At 39.8% G+C, this 23,385-nt stretch overlaps 1 protein-coding gene across 1 annotated transcript; it reads left to right on the forward strand.

Annotated features, from left to right (window-relative positions):
• Window positions 1-15,582: 15,582 nt before the first annotated feature.
• On the forward strand, window positions 15,583-23,175 carry LOC121674458 (carboxymethylenebutenolidase homolog). The gene is made up of 6 exons (XM_042048843.1): window positions 15,583-15,815; window positions 18,290-18,512; window positions 19,303-19,410; window positions 20,318-20,460; window positions 21,586-21,677; window positions 22,676-23,175. The coding sequence occupies exons 2-6, from the start codon at window positions 18,298-18,300 to the stop codon at window positions 22,853-22,855; spliced, it is 738 nt and encodes a 245-aa protein (XP_041904777.1). The 5' UTR covers window positions 15,583-15,815; window positions 18,290-18,297; the 3' UTR covers window positions 22,856-23,175.
• The last annotated feature ends 210 nt before the right edge of the window (window positions 23,176-23,385 follow it).

The raw sequence follows: 23,385 nt of genomic DNA on the forward strand, positions 1-23,385 counted from the left end.
AAATAAGCATCCCCCCCATACATGCTGGCTCTCTGTGGTTTTTTTATTTCACTGCCTTGGTAATGACTTGGCAGCTAGTGTTTACTCAGAGATTCTCTAAGGAACCCATGGCCCTTTTTATTTTCTACATCTGTCGGTTTCTCACCCTGTCACCTTGTTAATGTTGCCATAAGTTAAGGCTAGCTAACTACATTAATATGAATTTCCCTTTGATATCAGGAATTTCTGGCAGTTTCACACATTGTTATCCTATCAGGGCAGCTATATGGTCATGGCATGCTGGTTGTCCACACACCTCAACAGACCGAGCGTGTTAAACAGTACTTGCTCGATGAGCCTCTTAAAAGGGCTTACACTCTTTTATGTGCTCTGAGTTAGATGCATGGGAGAAATACCAACAGTATTCTCAAGAGGCCAAAAAGAAAAAAAACTTCACTGGCAACTATAGAAAATCAGAGGACTTTGGCAAAAGGTTTAGAGCAGCATTCTATCAACATAAAACATCTCACAAAGTCTTTACCTTGTCTGTTCAATTCAGCAAACTCCAAGCCCATCCGATTTTAAATTACTCAAAACTCAAAAAAAAATAAGAAGGAATTAGAAGAAGAAAGAAGGAAAGACATAGAAAAGAACAAGTATAGCTACCACTCCTAGTGCAGCAGTGTTCAGCTGACAGATATTCCAAGAGGAAGTAGGGCCATGACACGCTTGCCTCATGTCTCGGTTTAAGTACCCTTTGCTCTGCATTGCCTTTGGTTTTCCTGGGGCCTTCCTTCACATCATCTGGCCACTCTGGGGCTAGACTGGGGCTCCAGAGGCAGGTGTGGAGCATTGCCTCAGCTGTGCTGGGCATTGGTGGCCACGGCGGGGCTGGGATACAGGCCTGGGGGTGGGGAATGCAGGGCACAGCCTCACCTCACCAAAGGCAAGGCCCAACCTGCCCCTGCCCTCACACGCACACACGCAGCTGAAATGTTTCGAGCCGACAATCCTTCCAGTCTCTCACAGTTGCATGCCGAGCTGTATTAATGCATTGATACATTTCAGAGTCCTTATTCAATAAGTCAGTAGCTGTTCCTGTTTAATTACAGGAAGGGTGCCATTTCTGTGTGACATCCTGATTTTTGATAATTACTCTTTCTGACATGAGCAGGAGTTCCTCTATCACTCTGTTGCTTGCAAAAGGGTTCACGTTTTGGTACCCTTTCCCTTGCACCTTCTATTACCCAGACACAGCCTGATCCACATGCAATCATTTTGTGTGGGTGTGTTAAGAAATACCACCAGTCTGCCACAAGAAATCTGGAGAACCTTCCCTCTTTATGGAATATAAACCTGACGGTGTCAAAGCACAGATTTGGCAGCAGTTACCTTGCCTTGCCAGGGAACCGTCTCTTAAGACTCCTTGCTGCCTTAATCTCTGATGAAGATAAGGCAATGGTGAGCCACAGTCCTAAAAATTATATTGTGAGACCACTTCAGATGGAAAATGTTTATATCCATGGACTCTAACGAATAGGGGAATCTGCGCTGCTTATTTCCCAAGTCTGAGGTTCTGCTTTGCAGTCAGTGAGTTTTCAAGCAGAAGAAGAAAGAAGGATTTTTTTTTTCTTTTTTTGAGTGTGTAAATAAGGGCATTTTAAGGTATATGAGCACAGACATTCTTCTTTTCAGTTGTATTGGGGACCGTGAGATTTGTGACACAAGTGGTTATCTCTTAAACTCAAGGACTGACAAAATTACACAACCAAGGTCACTGCTGTACATGAAAATGTTCACTTTAAGGTGCACTACAATACATTTATCATCAGGGTGACTTGCTGCTATTTGTCATCCAAAAAATGATGGAATTGAGACTCTTTTCTTCTTCCAGTACTGGTAAATAAGCATGGTCTACTGGTTGTTGTGCATGACACAGAACTGAAGACATTATTAGTTTATGTAATACTTGCATTTAGACAGTCCTTAGTCATGGAGGGGTTGTTAGAGTTGTCTTCTTTTGGATTTACTACAGTCAAGCACTTAAGATTTTGCATTTTTATTCTAGAGTCCTAGGACTACAAGGCTTAATTCAGTGCAAAAAGGGCACACATGTCCTGAAATGACCTAGGAAGAAGGTGACTGGTAGTGTGCTGACAAAAACAAACAGTTCACTAGACCTAGCCACTGGCTGCCTTCATGGTTCTCAGGAATGAAGGAAGGCATCAGGAGCAGGTTATAGGCCAAAATAAACTTTGGGCCACAAAGATGGTGAGAGGACTGGAGTACCTTTCCTGTGGAGACAGGATGAGAGTGTTGGGGTTGTTCAGCCTGGAGTTCAGTGGGAGTGGGGCAAGGCTGGGGACTAGGGGTGGCTGGGCAGCGGGGCTGCCTCAATCTTCATGCTCCACAGGTGCAGTGGAGAAGGTTGTGTCAGGAAGGCACAGGGGAAGGTGAGGAGGCAGTAGGCATCAGGGGAACCACGGAGCTCTGAGATGTTTCACAACTTCTCTGGGGCAACCTGCCCAGAGAAGTGATAGAATCTCCCTCTTTGGAGAGTTTCAAAACCCTTCAGGGTGAGTAAAACATTGAGTGGTGGTATAGTAAAACTAGTCATGGTCTCATCCTGGTCCACGGTGGGAGATTGGACAAGGTGAGTTCCAAGGGCACCTTCAACCTCCAACCTCCTTTGATCCCCAAAGTCCCCATGCTGACCTGACCTGGTGCTTTTGGCACAAGTCTCTGTTAGCCCATGTCCCCAGAGGGCTGTACCAGGTCACTACATGTATCTTGTGTTGCCAAATGTCCAGGTCCCAGTCCCACAAACGTTCCCATGTGTGCCAAGGAGAGCTCCAGGCCCTTGGCACCACTCCTGTGCCTACATAACCCCAGAAAAATTCTCCAAGTGTCATGCCTTTGTGAAGACAGCGCTATACATGATATCGTTTTTGTAGGAGACAAGGGACAAGTGTGATGAAGCTCTTGGAAATAGGAATTTGAGGGAGCTTTGAAAGCAGTGTCTGCCGTAGCTCGTCCTGAAGTGCAAAATGCCGGTTATGTTATTGGTGTTAAAACCTGTTTGAAGTGGGCTAGAAACATGCACTGCATGTGCAACAGCTTTTTCCTGTCTGTTTTCCCAAATACTATGCCTCTTCTTAAAAATAAGCATTCAGTGGGGAGCCTCTTTAGGTGGTGCTTGTCCCTATGATCCAGGTGTTGTAGGTGTGGGATAGAGTGTGTGGGATGCAGCTGCACGTTGTGTAAACAGATTTTATAGGAGAGATGTGAAAGCCTGCTTGTACTCTTCTCCAAAGGCACCGAGACATTGGTCATCAGGGCTGGCACAAGGCGTCTCCAGCCATTCTGGGCATCCAGGTTCTCCTGCTGCTCACAGCATGTGGCCACATGTGCCATGGTCTCTGGGGTGCCTGAGAAATTGTTTCTTGGGTTGGTTAGTTGACCTCACCGGTGGTGGATGCCCTGACCTCATCTCTGCTCACCCTTCTCTGCTCTCATTCTCCCTCTTCAGTGAGCAGGTAAGGAATTTGCAAGCAGTACGTAGAAGTCCCCTTCAGGTCTTTCTTTAAAAGCTACGTTGGGGCAGGATGCCTCATACCTACAGAAACAGGAGGATGGTTTGCCTTGAGAGAAGGAAATGAGGCGGTTTTTGCACTTCTCAGCCCAGAGGTAACTATAGTTTAGGTGAGATCTGGTGCAGTTGGTTATCACAGCTTGTTTTCAGCACTGCATAAACAGCACCGTGGTAAACAGCTTCACAGCCAGACCATACTTGCTCCAGGAAATGTCCACAAGATGGGGCCCCTTTCCTTGACTGCCATGAAGAAGACTTTTAGGGAGTTTGGCTCTAATTACAGTAATCAACACTCTGAATGGTCCCTGCCAAATCCTGCAGTAAAAGTACACCAGTGTCAGAGGAAACCTGGCTTCCTAGTAAGTGGGAAGCTGTAGCAAGCAAAGCTGTTCAACGTTGTTGTCTCTGTGTGCAGCAAGGCACCAGCCTGCTGGGTTGTGATAAAAGGTGGAATGTCACCTGCTCCTTAGGAGTCTGTAGTTATTCAGAGAAAACACCGGTTGTCATACAGCATCATCACACCCTGCATTTTATATTGCAGTACTGAATATTTATCAGTTTATCTTCTGTACGTAGCAAAATCAGATTACCTTGGGATATCATTAGAGCTTGATAAGACAATAAGGTGGAAGAAGCATGATTTGAATTTTAACCCAAGGGTATTCTCTTTATGCTTGCTCATCATGAGTCAGATCTTTTTCCTATATAAGCAAGCATAAATAGAGTTACACTAAGCTGCTTAAAGGAATTTTAACTGTGGCAAACAGTTTCAAAATGCTGAGCTAATCTCCTTGCAATTCTCTGTTAAACTTGATTGGCCAAATAATGAAAAATCACTTTAAAATTCATCACCAAAATAAAGCTCAAATGAGAGGGGCAGCCCAAATATTTATCACTGCAAAAGTAGTATTCAAAGAATAGCAGCTAGTGAAACTGAATTTCTGCCATCCAAGCAACACCAGTGCTCACTAGAGGTAGCAGAAACCTCTACTTCGGAATGGAGTATCGTGGAGACAGATATGTGTCTGGCACTCCTATGCTGCATGAGAAAATGGGGAGCAGCCACCTTGATGACATGTCATAGAAGGAACTGGACAAGGACAAATGAGCAGTGGGAAGAATAAATAGATGGATGAAGGAGAAGGCAGAGAAGCATTTCAAACTAGAGCTATTTGGAGTCTTGTTACCTATTTCTGTGTTGATGCTGTAACACCAGGCTCACCACTATGGGTGAAAGAACAACAGAGATGCTGTTGTGCTGTGGCTGCAATATTAGGAGTTCACAGATCAGACTCTGCCCAAACTGAGTCTTATCTGAATTGTTTTGTTATTTGGTTTTATTTTCCTGGGGGGGGGGTGGGGGGTGGTCTTGTGTGAGAAAACAAATCTTGAAACTCTTTTTAATACCATTTGCTACATTACAATTGTAGCAGAGAAGTTGAAGAGAGATTATTGGAAGTGTTATTAAAGGTCTTATTTGACATCTATTTGAATTAGTTAGAAAATATAGAATGGGATAAATGGCTAAGACATATTCCTAACAAAAAACAGTCAAGCATTGAAGAGCACATTTGATTTTTATTGGCAGCATGCTGCATTTCACTTCAGTAAGGGGGCCAGCCAGACCAAGGAATATTGTTCCAGTACATGCATTTACATGGGAATAAGTGAACAGTTCCATTTTGATTGGTTAAGAGTGACAGCAGAGCAAGGTTAAACAGCTTCTCAGACTTGGGTGGAATAAATGCTCTGTGTGTATGACTACCTAATGCCTGTGAAGGGCAAGAGTAGGAAGCACCAAATGTTTAATGTTTGGTTTAAAAAGATGCTACAGTGGCCTGTCTCCTGTTGAAAGGAACAAGAAACTAAACTGAGCTTGAGGGTTTCTTCTAAAAAGACCTCTTAGGTCTTGAACTGTTTAGAAACCTTTCTTCACTTGAGGAGAAATGGAGTAATTTCCAGTTTGTCTTCTAAAATACATACCTCTGGAGAAGTTACGTATCTGGGATGTATGAGGATGTGTTGTATGCACAGCACTGGTGCATGTCTCTATTCTTCTGACCACTCTTGGTTCAGATTGCACAATTTATAACTTTGCAAAGAAACCTTCTGCTGATTTACCTTCTTCAAGCTGATTTCTTTTAGAGATGCTGGTTAATGATGGGTTCCCTGGGAAAGGATTATACATGGCAGGAGATATAAGAGACCAGCAAGGTGTAGGTAGGCAGCAGCAGCTTTGGATTCCCTAAAGAGGAAGGGAAAAGGGACATACAGCATGAAAGGTTGAAGGGAACAGTAGTCAGAAAATCAGCATGCTGACAATGGGGTCCCACAGGAGTAACAACAAGAGGTTACCTGGTGCCAGCCTGTGAGGAGGAACTGTAAGACCACATGAGAAGAGTGGTTATGAAGGACAGTGTGCGGGGACATCACATGGAAATGTAGTTATCACATGCTGAATTGCTTCAGGCACAGAGCTAGGAGTGGTAGACTGACATAAACCCTTCCTTGGCCTTAACACACTTGTGGGTTATGCTGACTGACCTGAAATTCACGAATATTTATGGAATAAACATGTCAGCAGCCTATTTACAATAAACACCTGGAATTTCCCTTCCAACCTTACAGTACCAAGTGGGTATTATTAGGTGTCTGGAAGGGGTTGGGGAGGACTGCATGAAGATTGACTCATCATATTTGTTATTGCAGATAACAACTGGTTTTCATTTCTGCTTTCCTGCAGATTCCTAGATGGCTGATGAATGAGGCCCTGCCCATGTGATACTGGAGGCAGGTTTGACTATGAGGGTTGTGGGGCAGGAAGTACGAGTTGGGCACATCAAGGTATATGTTTGCAAGCCACCTGCCAGCACAGGCAAAGAAGCGATTGTGATTCATGATATATTTGGATGGCAACACCCAAACACCAGATATATGGCTGATAATGCTAACAACTAATGGATACATGTAAGAAATCTTCTATTATCCAAGAAATCCCACTCTTTATGATTTCTACCCTCATGTTAGAACTATTATTCTCATACATGAGAGGTAACTATTACCAGGGCAGTTTAAGTGACATATTTCCATAGTATAAAACCAAAAAGGAACATTGCTGTGGAACATGGCAGAGTATGGCATGCTTCCTTCATTCTTTGCTGTTTACGGAAGAAGTGCCTGCACATATAGAACGCATAGAATAGTGAAAACACAATGCAGTACAAAGTGATTCTGACTATTTTCCCAGCAATGTGAGATGGCTTTTAAAAACAGTGTGCTCTGAAACACAAGTGTCTATTCTGTTTTCACAAGCCTTCTTAAAATAAGCAGTCATTCAATTTGAGTTATATGATGGGATTTTAAAAAACTGCCATCAGAAAGCAGCAGAAATATGAATGAATGTCATATATTTTGAATATGATATTGAATATGCAGATTGAATATGTGCATATGAATGATTCATATGCACACATGCGTATTAAATACAATCTTCTTCCCCCCCTGCGCACCTTTCACACTCATTTTTGATGTCCAGCAACAGTTAAATTCCAAAAGGAAGCAAAATCTTGCAACAACTGGATATGGTGCAATGTACTCAGATTGGTTAATAAATTACAGACATTCATACAGGGTTCAAACAGGCCTGCAGTTCCAAAAAGCAAACCTCCACATAATCCTGTAGAAGTCTAGATTGGAGACATAGTGCTTTTAATGCCCTGAGCCTATGGAGCATGAGGGAAGCCAGATGTCAGCAGACAGTTGCCCTGTGGCTGAGGTCTGTCTGTGGAACTTGAAAGGAACTCTGTGTCTCTGGAGAAAAAAACACTACCTTTGCAAGCATTAGGGTTTTCTGATACACTGGAACAATGCAAGGATCTATTGTCTGTTCCTTGCCTGTCTTTCCTGAGGACTTGGCATCCCCTATTCTGCTCCATGTTTGGAAGCATGTTTGTCTTGTGACCAAATGCAAACGTTCTCAACATGAGACTGGACGCACACCCTTCATGCTGTGCAGGATGCTGGCAAATCACTGGTGTGACAATGTGCTGCTTTGTTACAGTAAGAATCTGCTCTGTCAAAAGTACCCAGTGTCTGATCAATTGGTATTTTTCCATACTACCTTGCAAATTTTCCCTATGATTCATGCTATGCCATACTTGTTTCTGGGATACCTTCTTTCCCTCCACCTGAACTGTTAAGAATGCAGTGGTCAAGGGAAGAAGGCTTCAGGAGAACTGAGTGTTTTCAGGCAGCAGTGTCTGAATGAAGAGAAGTTGTATGTGTCTTCAAGATGCTGCTGAACTGGTGCATTTGTGTTTACTGAGAGGAAAATAGATGGATTTTTTCCTGCTGTGGCATGGGATGAAGAGCTATAGGAACTCCTTTTCAGAGACCATATTAAGCCTGATGTCTAGTATCACCTTATTAGATCAGTTTGAGTGGGAAAAACAGTTCTTCTGCATGGGTTTGGAAAGGTTCACTTTCAAAGCAATCAGCGTGTTTCTGAGAGATTCTTATCCAAAGACTGCACAGTTTTGCCCATTCATTTCCAAATACAGTTATGGTCTGGATGTCATTGTTGGGTTTTTTTATCATAGAAATTGTAGCAATGATCAAAAAAGGTGAAGAAAGTAAATGCTTGCAACATACTTCAGTCTGATTCAGGCCAAACGGATCCAGTCATTTCACCATGTTCAGTAACATCCATGAGGTGTGTCTGAGGACCGAGAGAGCCAAAGACATTTTAATAAGTGAAAGATGATTGCTGTTTCCTAGGGATCCCATTGCTCCCAACTGGGATGGGCTTGGGAGAACACACAGCAGCACCTGCTGGTGACATAGTGATGGCAGCCTCCAGAATCCCTGCTTGTTTCCTTTCTGCAAGAGGAAACTGTCCTCCACTAGTGAGTGCACCACCACAACTCTGCTGCTGGTCATGCGACACATTTCAGCCAAGGTCATCCTGAGCCAGGGTTTGCATCCTGTGATGTAGGAACTCTTGAGTACTGAGTGGACTCTTACTGCACTTCCCTTTTTGCAGTCACCAAATGAGTAAAACCCTCCTCCCTTTCTTCACACACAGTTCCCCTTCACTTGTTCTTTGCTGACCTCAGTCCATCAGGTGTCTGTTGTTTTGGTTTTATCTAGCTCATAAGTAAGTCTCACCATGTGCTCTGCAGTAAACAATTATTTTATTATCTTGGTTTACATGAAACCCATCTATGATGAATTTATGTTAAATGCTGTATGTTGTATGCAAAATGTAAAATTTTTGTAATCAGGACATAGTTTTATCATATTTTACAAGATCATCTGTTGTTTTACTGTGTATAGTTTCAAATTATGTACTCAAACTCAGGCAAAAACATATAAATAGTATGGATAAAAGTATCAGTATTTTCCAGATTTGTATCACAGAATGTATTTTGTGGTTTAGTCATTGAAATCAACATTTATAGATACATTTAAATCTTTCCTAATGCTCATAGGTATTTCTGTGGAATAGTTAACAATGATATTTAAAAACATTACTTTATCAGGAGAAAAGATATCAAAATTATGTCTGGATAGAAACCTTCCATGCAATGAAGGGCCAAAAAAAATCTCAGTGTGGTGATTAATTAATTTTGATTTTTGTTTCTGTGTGTGCAGAGCCAGCTGCCCAGACTTTTTTCAGAAAGAGAAGTTTAGAAACCTTCTGATGAGTGGTCTGAGTTTGAGGATTGGCTGAAAACTTGAGATGGCAGGAAAATACGCAAGTAAAATGTCAAGGAGCTGGATACCACACTGCCTGCTGCTGTCAGATACTGCCTTTTCCCATTTTTTTTTTTTGTTTGGTTTGATTTAGTGTTTCTTTTTGTTTTGTTTGAGATTGGATGCAGCTATTTTAGCTACACTAGCAGAAGTAGTCTTTTAAAATGACTTCCTAGAAGTGGATGGAATGAATGATTTTGCCTTGAAGAGAATTCAAGGACAACTCTCTTTGTAGTTGCTTGGTGAAGAATTTTTGTCACCTGCTGTTGGTGACATGGGCTGCAAGTTGCTTCCTCTGCCTCAAAAATCCCAGTTTAAAAGTGCTCAGTGACTCAAACCATGAGAAACCATAATTCTGATCTGGTGGTTCACTGAGTGTAACAGACTAATCCTTTAAGGGGTTATAGGGAAAGAAGAAAGGAGTTTTTGATTGTGCCAGAGAACTTCCCCAGCATGGTGTAATTGCCCCCAGGGAGTTGAGGGCTGCATCATCAGGCACAGTGAGGGCCAGCAGCAGCTCCCTAGGGAATATGGTGCTGGGAGCCAGGAGGAGTATCACATCTTCCCCTCCTGTGTGCAACACTGCCTGCACATTTATCAGCAAAGACCTGTCACTAGCAGGCTGTGCTGCCTTAATAACAGAGAGGGAAGCTGCTGGCAAGACAACACTGAGAGGGATCAGACTAATTAGAGGCCAAACTAATTAACTTTCCAGGGAGAGCAAATACCTTGGATTCTTGGGAGTAGCTACATCGAATGTTGCTGAGCTTGGGTATTTGGTGAGAAGGTGATGGGAGACATAAATGAATCTTTTCCAGAGTCTCCTGTCTCTGAGGGGTCAGTTGTTGTGGAAACTTTTTAGCTTGGAATCTCTCTCCTCTCTGCTGAAATGGGAAGGCAGGGTTGGGTGCTGCCTGGCATTTCTTATAGGCACTTCACATATTTCAAGTGTCAGCTCCAGTCAGGAAAGAATTTTTTGGCACTTAATTTGCTTGTTGTGTGTGTTTGTGTGTTGGCAGATAATGTTGTGTTTGCAAGGCTGCAGTGTTGGGGAATTTCACTGGTGTGTCCAAGGGGGTGAGGAGCTGGGGCTGGGAGCAGCCTGCAGGTGATATAAAAGCCTGAACTGCCACCTCGCTCCCACCAATACTTTCTCTTTACTGTCTCTGCATGGTGGCACATGCTTCGGGGGTAAACAGGTATCTTCAGAACGCAGCATCTTGGCAAGATGTATTTCAGGCTACACTGAAAATTCTGAAAACATCTATCATGTTTGTTACATTGACTTCCCTGCAACAAATATCCCAGATGACAACCTACGGTTGCTGTCAGCATTTTCACTGGCTAATAAATAGTATTTTCTAGAGAGGTTTTTACTACTTTTCTATCAACACTTACAAAGCAAAAATTCATCCAGCTTCTCACAGAATGGTAAGCTTTTGTAACTCTTAGGTAGGTGTGTAATCAATATCCATAGTTTTTCAATCCATCCTTTTATGTTTTCTTTGATGTAGTTATGTTACTTTTTTATTGAATCCCATTGAGATTCTTTTTTTGTCTTTCTGAGGATATCAGATTAGCAACCCCTAACATTTACCTGAAATAATTAATTATTTAAAGTATGCAAAAGAAAACATAGTAGCAGCATATGCAGGTGACAGTCATATGCATCTCTATATTTTCATATTTTAATACTTGTTTTACTATGGTTGCTTGATTTGCATTTTCTTATATGTTCCAGAGAAGCTGATGCTGTCCTGAAACACCTAAGGGAGAAGTGTGGTGCAAAGAATTTAGGGGTCATTGGTTTTTGAGGGGGTGGTGCTGATGTAGGTCACCTGATGATCACACACTTGGAATTAAAGGCCAGTGTATCTCTCTATGGTAGGTAAATCCAAGAATGTCCTACAGCAGGCACACATGCATAAGTGCATTGTGTAGCTTAAACACTTGAGGTAGCATTTTTTTTCAAGTGAGGCTATCACCTGATGAGGAGAGATATTTTCAGCAGAGTTGGAAGGATACTATGCAAAGAAGATGGTGGAGAGGATATTCGTTCCTAGTTTTGGAACGGGTCAGAGTAGCCATGTCCTTATTTTGGATCTGGACAGACATACATGTTGTCCTTTGGTCACTTTCCCAATTTAGCTTCCTTTTTCCTGTTTACTACTGCTCTGCATACTTCAGAGCCAGAACTTCACCCGGGAGCAGAGAGTGTTATTTTTGTTGTAGCTGCTCTGTAAGGTTAGATTGCAGTTACTTTAAAACCAGATTTCCTTTTGTGCTCTTCTCAAGAAGCTGGGATAGCTGAGCTGCCCTTTCCTGATGTTCTCAGAATGTAAATTTTGGACTACTAACTAAAGCATTGGTTTTCCCAGTCAGTTTGGAAGAACTCAAGCTTGTACGCACAGAAGACGTCTTTGAAGTCTTAATTCAGATATTCAGGCTATATCTTAAGAAACTGGTTTAAACAGAGTTTTAATCTAGAAAGGTATTCTTTGAGGAGCCGTGATTCCAGTAACTTCAAAAGTAAAGCTAGTATGTATGGCTACATATTATACAGCCATATTCACATTATGAAAATTTCTCACTGCAGAAGTAGAATGCTCTATTTGAGTCTGGATTTCCCCTAAAATGTCAGTTGAAGATTTTGTTTTCATGTTTCCTAGGACTAATCAAAGATTCAGATGATATATCCAATCTCACGAACTCTAAATTTTTCATTTTCACTGAAAATGATGTCTTTATTCCCCTTCATCAAATGTGCTAATAACCTCCATCATCTTTGATTTCTGCATGTTTTAATTTCCATCCTGTGAGTCAAAACTCAGCCTCCTAATAGTGCTTGAAGATCAAAAAATCAAGCAGAAATATGGAACTAGGCATAGAAGGGCTAATGTAACCTAGGCAAATAATGAAATCTATATATATTTTTAAGTGTCTTTCTTTTGTGGAAGTATGGTTACTAACCCAAGTAAAAATGTTTTATCAAAATTCCACTGCTGTTTTGGAGTAATCTACTCAGGCACCTAAGCTTTGCTGTATGACACTCTTTTCTACTGGTTCTAGGAACCCATAGACCATGTAGGATGTGACAAATTGCATTCATACGTGTCTGTTAGAGGCTTTTTGTTCAGTTATAGTGTATGTAGCACTGTCATATATTTCACATATAGGAAATACTTTTGTTATGTCCATGTCTTTGCAGATTGTGAGACCTGCTTTTAACAGATTTTCTAGAATCTGACTGCAAGAGCAGGTGTCATGTTTTAACATGCTTTGAAATATTCTCCAGTTCCTTGAGATTCATATTAATGTTTGATGGTAAATTAATGTTAATGGTAAATTAATCTGTGTATTATGGCCCTTTTTCATCTATGTTCCACATAAATCACAAGTCCAAAATTTAGGAACCCAAATACATTGTTTGGTGAAGCTCATTTAAGAGAGATGAAGCCTTTTTGGGCTTGTAGCCTGGTGGCAGATGTGTATTTAGAAGGTGATGTAATGGAGCACATCTTGTTTCAAAACTTGTGGCTAAGGTTATTCAGAGGGGGTACTATTTTCTCAGATTACCTGTGGCTCTGTGAAACACTATAGATTCCCAAACTGATCAGTCTGATCAGTGTGCAGTGCAGTCTGCAGACAGGACATTTTAATGTGAGACTTACAACCACAGCTGCTGCCTGAAGAGGAAATCTTACATTTCAAAAAGCAATCCATGTTTTTTTGCATGGTGTATTTTGTTAGCTCGTCTTTCCATCAATGATATGACAAAATTCTCCATGTTGCATCACCTCAAGATTGCATCCACCTCAGCACCCAGACTCCATTTGTGGCCAGCAGTGGCTTTGTAGGGAATATTCCCCCCTTGCTAAACATCTTGGCAACCTTCACTTTAGGGGATTTCTGAGCTAGATGTTGCCACTCCCGCACTGTGTCGAATGGCCACTGGTAGACCAAGAGTCTGTGGATTTGCCAGACCTTTTTGGAACCTGCTTGAACTGCTGATCTCTAGCACACCTTGTGACAGTGACTTCCATGGTTTAATTATGGCTCATAATTAGAGAGGGAGGAAGGCTCATTACCATTAGTTTGAAACCAGCTGCTTCGTATCTTCATCGGGTGCTGGTACTTCTAAAGCTGCAAGAAATCCAAACATGAGTATGTCCCCTTTCACCCTTTCAGTGCTACAGATAAAGACTGTATGTAATTTAAATGGGGTGAAAATGTAATTTAGGGAAATCTTAATTTTACTAATGACAGTGTCTCAAATTAAATATACTGTCAGGGAAATATTTATTGTGGTGTGTCTCATGTAAAGATAGTCAACGGTACTGATGACCTGTATTTCTGTTAATGGGATTGTAAAGGCTTTCCTCCTTTACATGCTGCTAATGGCCCTCCATCTTTCCCATGTCTTCAGAGAATTCTGACCTGAAACTGCTGATTAACTGTTGATTTCCATGTGACACCACCTATATGTAATATATAAATGCAGCTGTTTCCTGGGTGATACAGCTGTCATAACACATGTTTGCCAGGAGAAGAATGCAGAAGTCTGGAAGTGTATTGTGCTTTAATTACCCCAGTGTCAAACCAGGATAACTCCACAGTAATGGTGTTCCATTAACGCTAGAAAGTTAGTTAATGTGGGAGAGGACAATCAGGACGTCTATTTAGAGAATAGCAGTCATTCATAAATTCTGGAATGGCATGTGAACTGCAACACTAACACTGTGACTAAGCAAAAAGGAAAAAACCAAACTGAGATGCAGCATTTTCTTGAAATGAAAGGGTAGATAGCTACCCAACCGTATCATCATAGTTATTTTATATATATACACACACATATATAAAAGCATGTATATATGAATAAATCTATATATAACATATATTATTATAGTTACTACAGGTACAGCCAAATCTTCATGATAAAAATGTAAGTCCCCGAGTAAGAGCTGGAAATGTGAGATCTGAAAGAGGTGCGTGTTTACAGTGTGAAGTGCAGCCAACTGCATGTACGGAGAACATGGATGCATTGCATTAAGTTTTGACTTCTAAGTGAAAAACCAGCACATATTGCCTATCAAGGAACATGAAACAACAGGAAATCAAATTAAAAGCAGTTTAATTTCCAAAGTTTAACGTTAATATTAAGGTAAAGTGGAATAAATTCTTTACGTATAAAGAATTATTTCCAGGACCACGTGACTGAGTAAGTGGAAATGTGGTTAAACAGCCGTAGTGCAGAGAAGGTTCTGCAAGCATTGATGCCGTTTTTGTTTTCTAGGAATGATGAAAACTCACAATTTTTCTCTCATTTATTTGACTGCTGTTATCTTAAGCTGGTATGGAGTACCTAAGGTCCTTGAACGCTGTACTTCGTAGCACACAAGTGGGAAGAGCCAAAAATGTAACCCAAAAGGGCTGGGTTTAGAGCCTTATGACTTTGCTCTGGAATTCTTGGATAGGCTTTTTTTCATTTGTTTGACTTTAATTTAGGGATTGCCAACAAAGAGCACTAACAAAGTTATTTAGAATATGAGAAAACAGCTTATATATGAGGACTAAATTGTAAGGCAGAAGTTTGGTAGACTAGTGAGCATTTAGTCTGTGTTTCAGATGTGCATCTGAGGAAATAGGGAATTTTCGATTTCTAATACATTTAGCTTAAGGTCTTTAAGAAATAGTCCTAATAATCCCATAGAAAGAAAATCAGGAGAATGGGAAGGAAGCAAGGTCAGCCAGAGACTTTAACTGAAAATGAAAAAAAATGTATAACATACCCTGTGAGAGGATAAAAATGTCTGTATTTTAAACACTTATTGTATAGCATGTAAGTACAGCAATCTAGAAAGCTATTACTTCCTTACATGCTACTTATTTCCATTCTGAAAGAGAAAATATTTGTCCTGTAGTATATAAGCTTTGCCTTGTATAGAGCTTTGAAATGACGTCTCTACTTCACTACCTCACCCTGCTGATGACTTAAAATAAGTCTTTTAGCCATGGATGAACAGTCTAAGGAACTAATTATGCCAATATAATGTTTAAAGGTGGGGCTACCCCAGCCTTCAAAAACGAAGAAACACCCTTTAAAAAAAAAAAAAAAGTATTTTCTAGCTGGATTGTTCAGCTAAATTAACATTCCGAAACTGAAAGAAAAAGCCCTCCAGGGCTGAATACCATTTGGTGTAAGTTCAAAAGAGGGGTTGGTACTCAGCTCCAGCAGCTCCTCACAGCAGCACACCCCTCCTACGCTCGCAGTGAAACGAACGGCTTTAAAAAGAGTGGCCTTCGTCACTCCGCCAGGCACAAAGATAAAGGCAGTAGCTTATGTAACTCTCTTTTAAAGGAGCCTGGTCCTTGCGCTCACCCCCTTCGTTTTGTGAGTTAGTGCTTTGTGTGGGGACCCAAGCAGCCGGAACCACCCACGCTGCGCTCCTGCATCCTGCCCCTACTGTCTCGCACCCTTGCTGGGCTCCAGGTATGTGTAGGTTTATTTGGGTTTTTTTAACTCATGGCTTTTTTTCCTCAGAAATGTAGAACAAGTGCTTGCGAGGTGTGACTCAGCATGTTCAGGAGACTTTCGTTGTATTTGCAGGCAGAGTGCAAGCTCATTTAAATGCGATTGGGGGTTACTTTCCTTCTTCTTTTTTTGTCTTTTTGAGATGATGGTTCAGAAACCTTTTATTTTCCCTCCAGAGGTGGGGAAGACCACTGAGGAGGAAGACTCAGGAGAGTATATTGAAAGTGATGGTGCCACACAGCAATATCTTTATATTTTTCTGGCTGTAGATACAAGTATCTGAAAATTAGTCATTGTTTAGTCTTCCAGTAAGTTCTCAAGTGCTTCCAGGTAGAAATGGTGGTACACCAAGGCTGTGGGTTTGCAATCCGAAAAGAATAGCTTTGATGAGTGTAAGAGAGGGGGAATCAATTTCTAAGTAATGTTTCAATAGCATCTTAGAAATGGAAAAAGATGCTGTTTGCATGTACTACAGCAGATGCAGAAACACTGAAGTGTCTTGCCTATGCTACAGAGTTTGCAAATCTATATGGCTTATAAACCATGCAAGCCATTGCTATCCCTCACAGTCTTGTATCTGGAGCTCTTTTCATCAGTGAATATATCTACATCTTTAAATACCTCATGTTCTAGGTGTTGCTTTACATTTTATCAGATAATATGAAATGTTTGCAAATAAAGTCTGTAAGGATATACTGCTAAGGGCATTGCATTTGTGTTTCTGGAGTTCTGAAATATATGTTTCTTTAATATTCAATCCCTGGTTTTGTTATATTCTCTGATTTAGTCTAATCAAAAGGAAATACTTTATGAATGGAAAATTAGTTATGAACTTCTTCCTATTATATATTTGCACTGTATTTTGCCTTATATGCTCATTTATTCGTTCATTTTTTACTGGTACTTATTTTAAATCAGAAGTCCTGTATGTGAGCCCACACCACGTAGGGAAAAGAGGACGCTTATGGGTGGGTGTGGCTTATTTAAAAAAGAAAAGGTAGAGCACTTGTATAGATGTGTGCCCAGAGATAATACAGCTTTCAAATACGACATAGCTTGTCTTGAACTGATCTGAACTGATCTGAAAAAATGAAATATCCTGGTATCTGCAATCTAGCCCTGGGGATACTGCTTGGGATATTCTGAATTTTAAAATCTGCGAATCCAGAATATATCGGTCTCTGAAATTCTGTCCAATTTTTCTGGCTGCCAAGTTGTTTCTTGGCTTTCCTAAAGCTATCCCTTTAGTGCCACAAATCTTTAAGTCCTACTTGTCCAGGGACAGTTCAGTTATATGCTTTTTCCTATTTCTCTCTGTATTTTTGACAAGAGTCAAGTTTGAAGATCTTTGTTTCTGTGCTAGCAAAGTTTCTTTGGCAGTACACATGATTAATCTGTAGAGAGCTTAGGTAAAACTTTATCTAAATTCTTTCCATGTTCTTGAATCATTTGTAGATATTCTGTGAATATTCAAAGGAGTTATTCAGGTCTGTCCACTGAGTTGGTTAACCTGGGGTTGATGGCAGAAAATCATTAACTTGAGTCCAAGGGGCTACATGTGTGTTAGATTCTGCTGGTACTTTTTGACCTTTGTGAATTACTTGTTTATTTTAATTTAAGCAATAGTTTGAAAAAAATTAACCATACCCTACTCCATACCATAACCATACCTACCTTCTTGATTTGGCTCGACTTAAAGATTTTGGTTATGTTCAGTTTTCTTTTTTTCCTATCTTGGAGTTTTAATGCATTCTTTATTTAATATTAAAGAAATACAATTTTATACTCTTACTTTTGCTGGTACATTTTTCTTGGCACCTTTCTTAGGTATCCTTCTTCAAAAGTCTGCAACATCTGAGGCTACAGCTGTTTAGAAAAAGGATTTATTGACATTGAAAATTACAGTTAGGTAATATTTTAAGTCCCTGGATGAAAACATAATGCTTAATCTATGTGTAATTATATCTTTCTACACAGTAGCTGTTGTTTTTTTCTTTCAAAATGCTAGGTCTGGTATTAAGCCTTTACTCTCTACCAAAGAAAGCTATGCATTCCTGACAGGAAATACACATGATGAAGAGTGGAAGGACTGGCTTCATCGCTATGTAAATAATTTGTGATGGTTGCCTTGCTGCTTGCTCATAACTTTATTTTAATTGTACTACTTACTGTAGGGCATGGACATCCTATCATGTACCAGGCCCCTGCTGAAGAGTTTGTAACATAAGAAAATCTAACTGGAGTCTTATTTGTATTAAATAACCTGGTGGGCTTATTGACTAATGCTTCATTTTAGATCAAACAGTAACGAGCATGTTCATCCTATTACTTTAATGTTTAAAAAATGCAGTAGTCTGAAGTACTGCCGTCTTTTGAAACTCTTCAATATGGCATACTTTGATATTCATTGCTGAATATTTTTTGTTCTTTAGTATCACACATGGCCAATGAATCGAGGCCCTGCCCATGTGATATTGGAGACAGGTTTGACTATGGAGGCCGTGGGCAGGAGGTGCAAGTTGAGCACATCAAGGCCTATGTCTGCAAACCTCCTGCCGGTGCCGACAAAGCAGTGATTGTGATCCACGATATATTTGGATGGCAACTCCCAAACACCAGATACATAGCTGATATGCTAACAACTAATGGATACATGTAAGAAATACTACTGTTTTCAAAGTGTCTTTCTAATAAGAAAGTTTGTTGAACCAACTGTTTCCTTTTTTCATATAAACCATACAAACACAAATAATTCCACAGTCTTTCTTTATCCCTTTCTCCAAGGAGTTTTCTGTTAAAACAGTAAAAGAAGTCTAAAATAATTGAGTCACCCTACCATAACGAGTTAGTATATAGGCACAAAAGAAGAGAGAGGAAGCAGAAAATTTTCTTATTCTGCATTTTTCATCCTCTATGACCCTGAAACAGCCTGCTTCCTCCCTCCCTCTGTGCAACTTGGCTGTTATGCTAAAAATTTCAAAGAAGCTGAAGATCTTTCTATGAAGGGAAAGTGTACTAGCACGTGCCAAATAGAGAAACAAATCCTCAAATATGTGAAAAGCATACTGAGTATCCTCTTTCCTGTGTTACTGGGTTAGTGTCCCTTCTAGCCTAAACATAAGTACTGTGTAAATTGCAGTTTGTTTGGTTTGGTTTTGGATTTCTTTTTTAAGTTTGGTAGGAAACCACCAAGGATTTTCAGTTACAGTTAACTATTTATCAAATTAAGAAATGAATTTTAACAGGGCAAAATGTAACTGGAAATTATACTAAGTCCTCATATTAGATATAGAAAATTATTGAGGGTTGCTGGTATAATGCTTTGATGTGGGTTAAGTACTATGTATTCAGCAAAATGAATTCATTGTGTAGTACATAGGGTCTTCCCTTTAATCCTTTTTCAGTATTATTTCATGGACATAAAATATTTTCATTTTTCTTGCAGAGCCATCTGCCCAGATTTTTTTGTGGGACAAGAAGCTTGGAAACCTTCTAATGACTGGGCATCTTTTGATGACTGGCTGAAAACACGAGATGCCGGCAAAATAGACAAGTACAACCATTGTTCCTTGACCAGCAAGTGGATATCCTTATTTCATAGGAATTTTTGCCTCAGTAAAGAGGCATTAGATCCTAACTTATTAGTGGGTCAAATAAAGCTGGATGTCCACAAATGGAAATTTCATGCAGCTCATGGGACAAGCTCATGGTTATAAGAGGGGTGCTTTATAGATAAAAGTAGATGTTTGAACAAGAACAAAAGTGCCCAGTGTTTGCCTGTACAGAGAGTAGAAGCAAAATGAATGACTCTAAAGTAAGGAATCAGCAAAAGCTAGAAAATGCAGCTCACTCCTGCCACTTTGCTCAGGGAGGCACAACTTCCATGGATTTTAGGGTGCAAATGCAGTCAGCAAACACGATTTTATAAAACGTTTGTCCTCCTTGTGGGATATAGTTTACATATAAGTCACATTTGTGATAACAAGATGCTCTTGACTGGCAGTGTGTCTCAAACTTTATTTGTATTAGCCTATATGATAACTATTGCTACTTGTTAAATTAATTGGACTGCTGTTCATAAAATCACCTCCTGTCCTAGTAACAATGATCTAGGAAGACTGACTTTCTCCTTTGTCTTCTCCCCTGGAGTTTGTCTTGTATTTTAGAAATGAATAACAGTAAAGTAGTGTTGTGGGTTGATCCCAGCCATCAGCCAATAACTTGGACCACCACTCGCTCCCACAAGAGGAACAGGGGTATAAGAGAAACAAAGCAAGAAAACTCATGGGTTGAGATAAAGGCAATTTGATAAGTAAGGGAAAGAAAAACAGGGAGTGATGCAAGACAGTCACTCCATTCCAGAAGCAGACTGATGCCCAGCCAGTCTCTGAGCAGCAGCCACCAAAGAGGCCAGAGAAACAGGGCTAGAGCCTTAATTCACTTTCATTTGCATGTCTCAGAGAAGTTGATGTTGTCCTCAAGTATCTAAAGGACCAATGTGGTGCGAAGAAGATTGGTGTCATTGGCTTTTGCTGGGGTGGAGCAGCAGTGCAACATCTGATGCTGAAAAATCCTCATTTAAAGACTGGAGTGTCCCTCTATGGTAAGCCTGAAAGACCTGCTACATTCTGAGCAGGATGCCAGTGCAGGAAACAATTCTCTAGGACTATTACTGTAACAAAATTCAGTTTGACATCTAGTGGAAGAAGGTGATTTTATTATAAATAATCTGTAAGTGATTTGATTTTTTCACACTCGCATTTTTACACTTAAGTGCACCCAGCAAAATTTTATTTAAAGAGTGGCATGACCAGGATCACATCTGTGATCATAGTGCCAAATGCCATGGCCTCACTGTGGCTGAGGTTCCTCTTGGCTGGCAATGACAAAAGGGCTTCTGGGCACATCTTTTATATCTTTTAGACAGTGGTCCCTCATTACTAATAGGAACAGTTTTAAACTCTCTGTTTTAACCCTTCACACTTTAATTCTCAACATGTTTATGCTAACTTTGATATTTTTCTTATAAACCTCTGTACTTCTACATAACCAGAGCACTTTATATTAGTTAGAGGTGAAAGCAAATTTAAGGTATTTTTCCAGAAATCTTATTGGGACTGTTTTGCTGCACTGATATGCTGATCAGCTGAGTCAATTCAACAATGTTACTTGCTAATTTTTTAACTTTTTCTGTTGTAATAATCTCAGGAATGAAAAGAGTATCTAGGGTGGCAGCTGGTTAGTTTTACTGTAACTTTAATTCAAATATATTGGAGTAGTTAAAATTACAATGTCAATTTGTTATGAAATGGTATCAGTATAGATATATGTACACTGAAGTCATAACCATGTAGGTGGAATGATGAGTATTTACAATTATCTTAAAAATGGCCTTCCCAAGCCAGAGGTGAGTAGTTCCTAAGTGTCCATCTTTCACAAAATCCTGTCTCTGACAGTGATCAGAAGCAGTTGCTCAAAGCAAACCACAAAAATGGGACAAGAGTAACAATTCTTCCCTGATTTTTTCCCACAGAACCGGTCTTTTCCTTTTTAATGGTATCACAAATTTTCCACAACAAAAAGGACTTTTAAGCAAAGTGTGTTAAATCCCATTACAAACTGATCATCACTAGCTGATGAAAATGTCTTGAAGTTTTTGTAGATTTTGTAGTGGTTTAGCTACTTTAGGTAGCATAACTCATTGCATGTATGTTTTCTTCTGCCTTAGGAGTGATCAGTCGTTTTGCAGACAAACACAGTTTGCTGCATCCTACCTTCTTCATTTTTGGGGAGAAGGATGACATCATCCCATTGGAGCAGGTGAGTTTCCCATCACAGATGCGTCTTTTTAATGCTTTTCATGTTTATTTTGTATCTTGGTATTCAATGAAGAGACAGTAGAAAACTAATTTGCACTTTTCTTTCTCTTTCACTAACTCTTACAGTACTTCTACACAAATGTATGCTGCTTATCCCCAAATCAAAAAGTTTTACCATGACACAAAAAATATTTTCTGTTCCTGTTTGAAAATATGGCTGATTTTCATCAGTTCCTAGGAAAAGAGCAAGAATCCAAAGAAAGCCTGACAAGTTTAAGATAGGAGGCTCTCTTTAGTGATACCGATGGTCCATAAAATCAGCAGATCTTCCCCACCTGTACCAATGGAATCACTTGTTGCAAGAAAATTAAAAAGACCCTGTGGCTATCCTTCTCCTTTTTCCACTGTCCTGCAGAGATTCTCCTTTCTATTACTCAGTCAACAGCCTTTCTCTGGAACCTGAGTGTCGAATGATTGGAGAAAGATGGTTATCTGCCAAGGGGATCAAGAGAAACATGTTTTTATTGAGTGATGTTGGCTTTAATTTTCCTGGCAAAAATTCCAGTTACTTTGAACTGCTATTTTTGTCTCTGCTCCTCTTCCCCAACCTCAAATTAATTCAAACTCTTGCCCCAGTTATTTAATGTGAGGTGTATATCAGTAGCAACTCATACAGTGCTCACTACATGCTAACCTTCTCATGATGCTGAGCAGTAGGTTTTTTACATTTACAGATATTAATATTGTAATCCATATAATTTTTTTCTACATTTTATACAGTCACATACTGATATTTTACTGGGAAAAAAAGCCTAGTTAAATAAAGCAAGTGCAGCAACAGAAATGCATTTAGGTATAAAACTAGTAGAAAAGAAAACGGTGGCAAGGATAAATTATGTCTGTCTTTCAGAAAAGTAAAAAATGAGGACAATTTGGGGACTGTAAATGTAGAACTTTTTACCTTTGTGCTCAGCCAACATAGAATGTTCTGTGTTACAGGTCACGTTGCTGGAGCAGAAGCTTAAACAAAACTGTAAAGTTGATTATGAAGTTAAAATTTACCCTGGACAGACACATGGGTTTGTGCATCGGAAAAGAGAAGATATCAATCCTCAAGATAAACCTTATATTGAGGAAGGAAGAAAGGATATGATCAACTGGCTGAATAAATATCTTTAGGTTAAATTAATGTCAACAAACAGAATCAATTGTTGTAGGAAATGAGAAAATAATACAGACTATATTGCTTAAAATGTTCTTACAACCATAAAAATATTTTGTATAACTCTTCTGCAATAACACTACTTATTTGCACTTACCTTCTAAGTAGGGGCTTAGAGATGGCTTTTCAAATGTTGAAAGCTATAAATGTAAAGAAGGTTATTAACACTGGTCTTGTGTATCTTAAAATGATTAGAATATCGTGTGGCATATTTCCTGGCACCTGAAAGTTTAGTTTTTTTATGTCAATGTCAACATGATTAAAAATCATTGAAACTGACCACGCTTGAGAAATTCTCTCCTTAAAGCTCTGTTTAGAGTTGTTTAGCTGTGAGACTTTCAGCTCCAAGACTTTCAGCTTTTAGGTAAATATAGTTCTGGGTTGGAAGGCTGGGACATTTTCTTGGAAACAGAATATCCTATTCAGAATTTATGAAATGAGAGCAAGAAAAGGGAAGGAGAAAGACAGTGGAAATCAATATATGTGA

The sequence above is a fragment of the Corvus kubaryi genome, unplaced genomic scaffold (genome assembly GCF_017639235.1).
Source record: "Corvus kubaryi isolate FWS band 111438036 unplaced genomic scaffold, C.kubaryi_AGA036_p1.0 68, whole genome shotgun sequence".
NCBI lineage: Eukaryota > Metazoa > Chordata > Aves > Passeriformes > Corvidae > Corvus > Corvus kubaryi.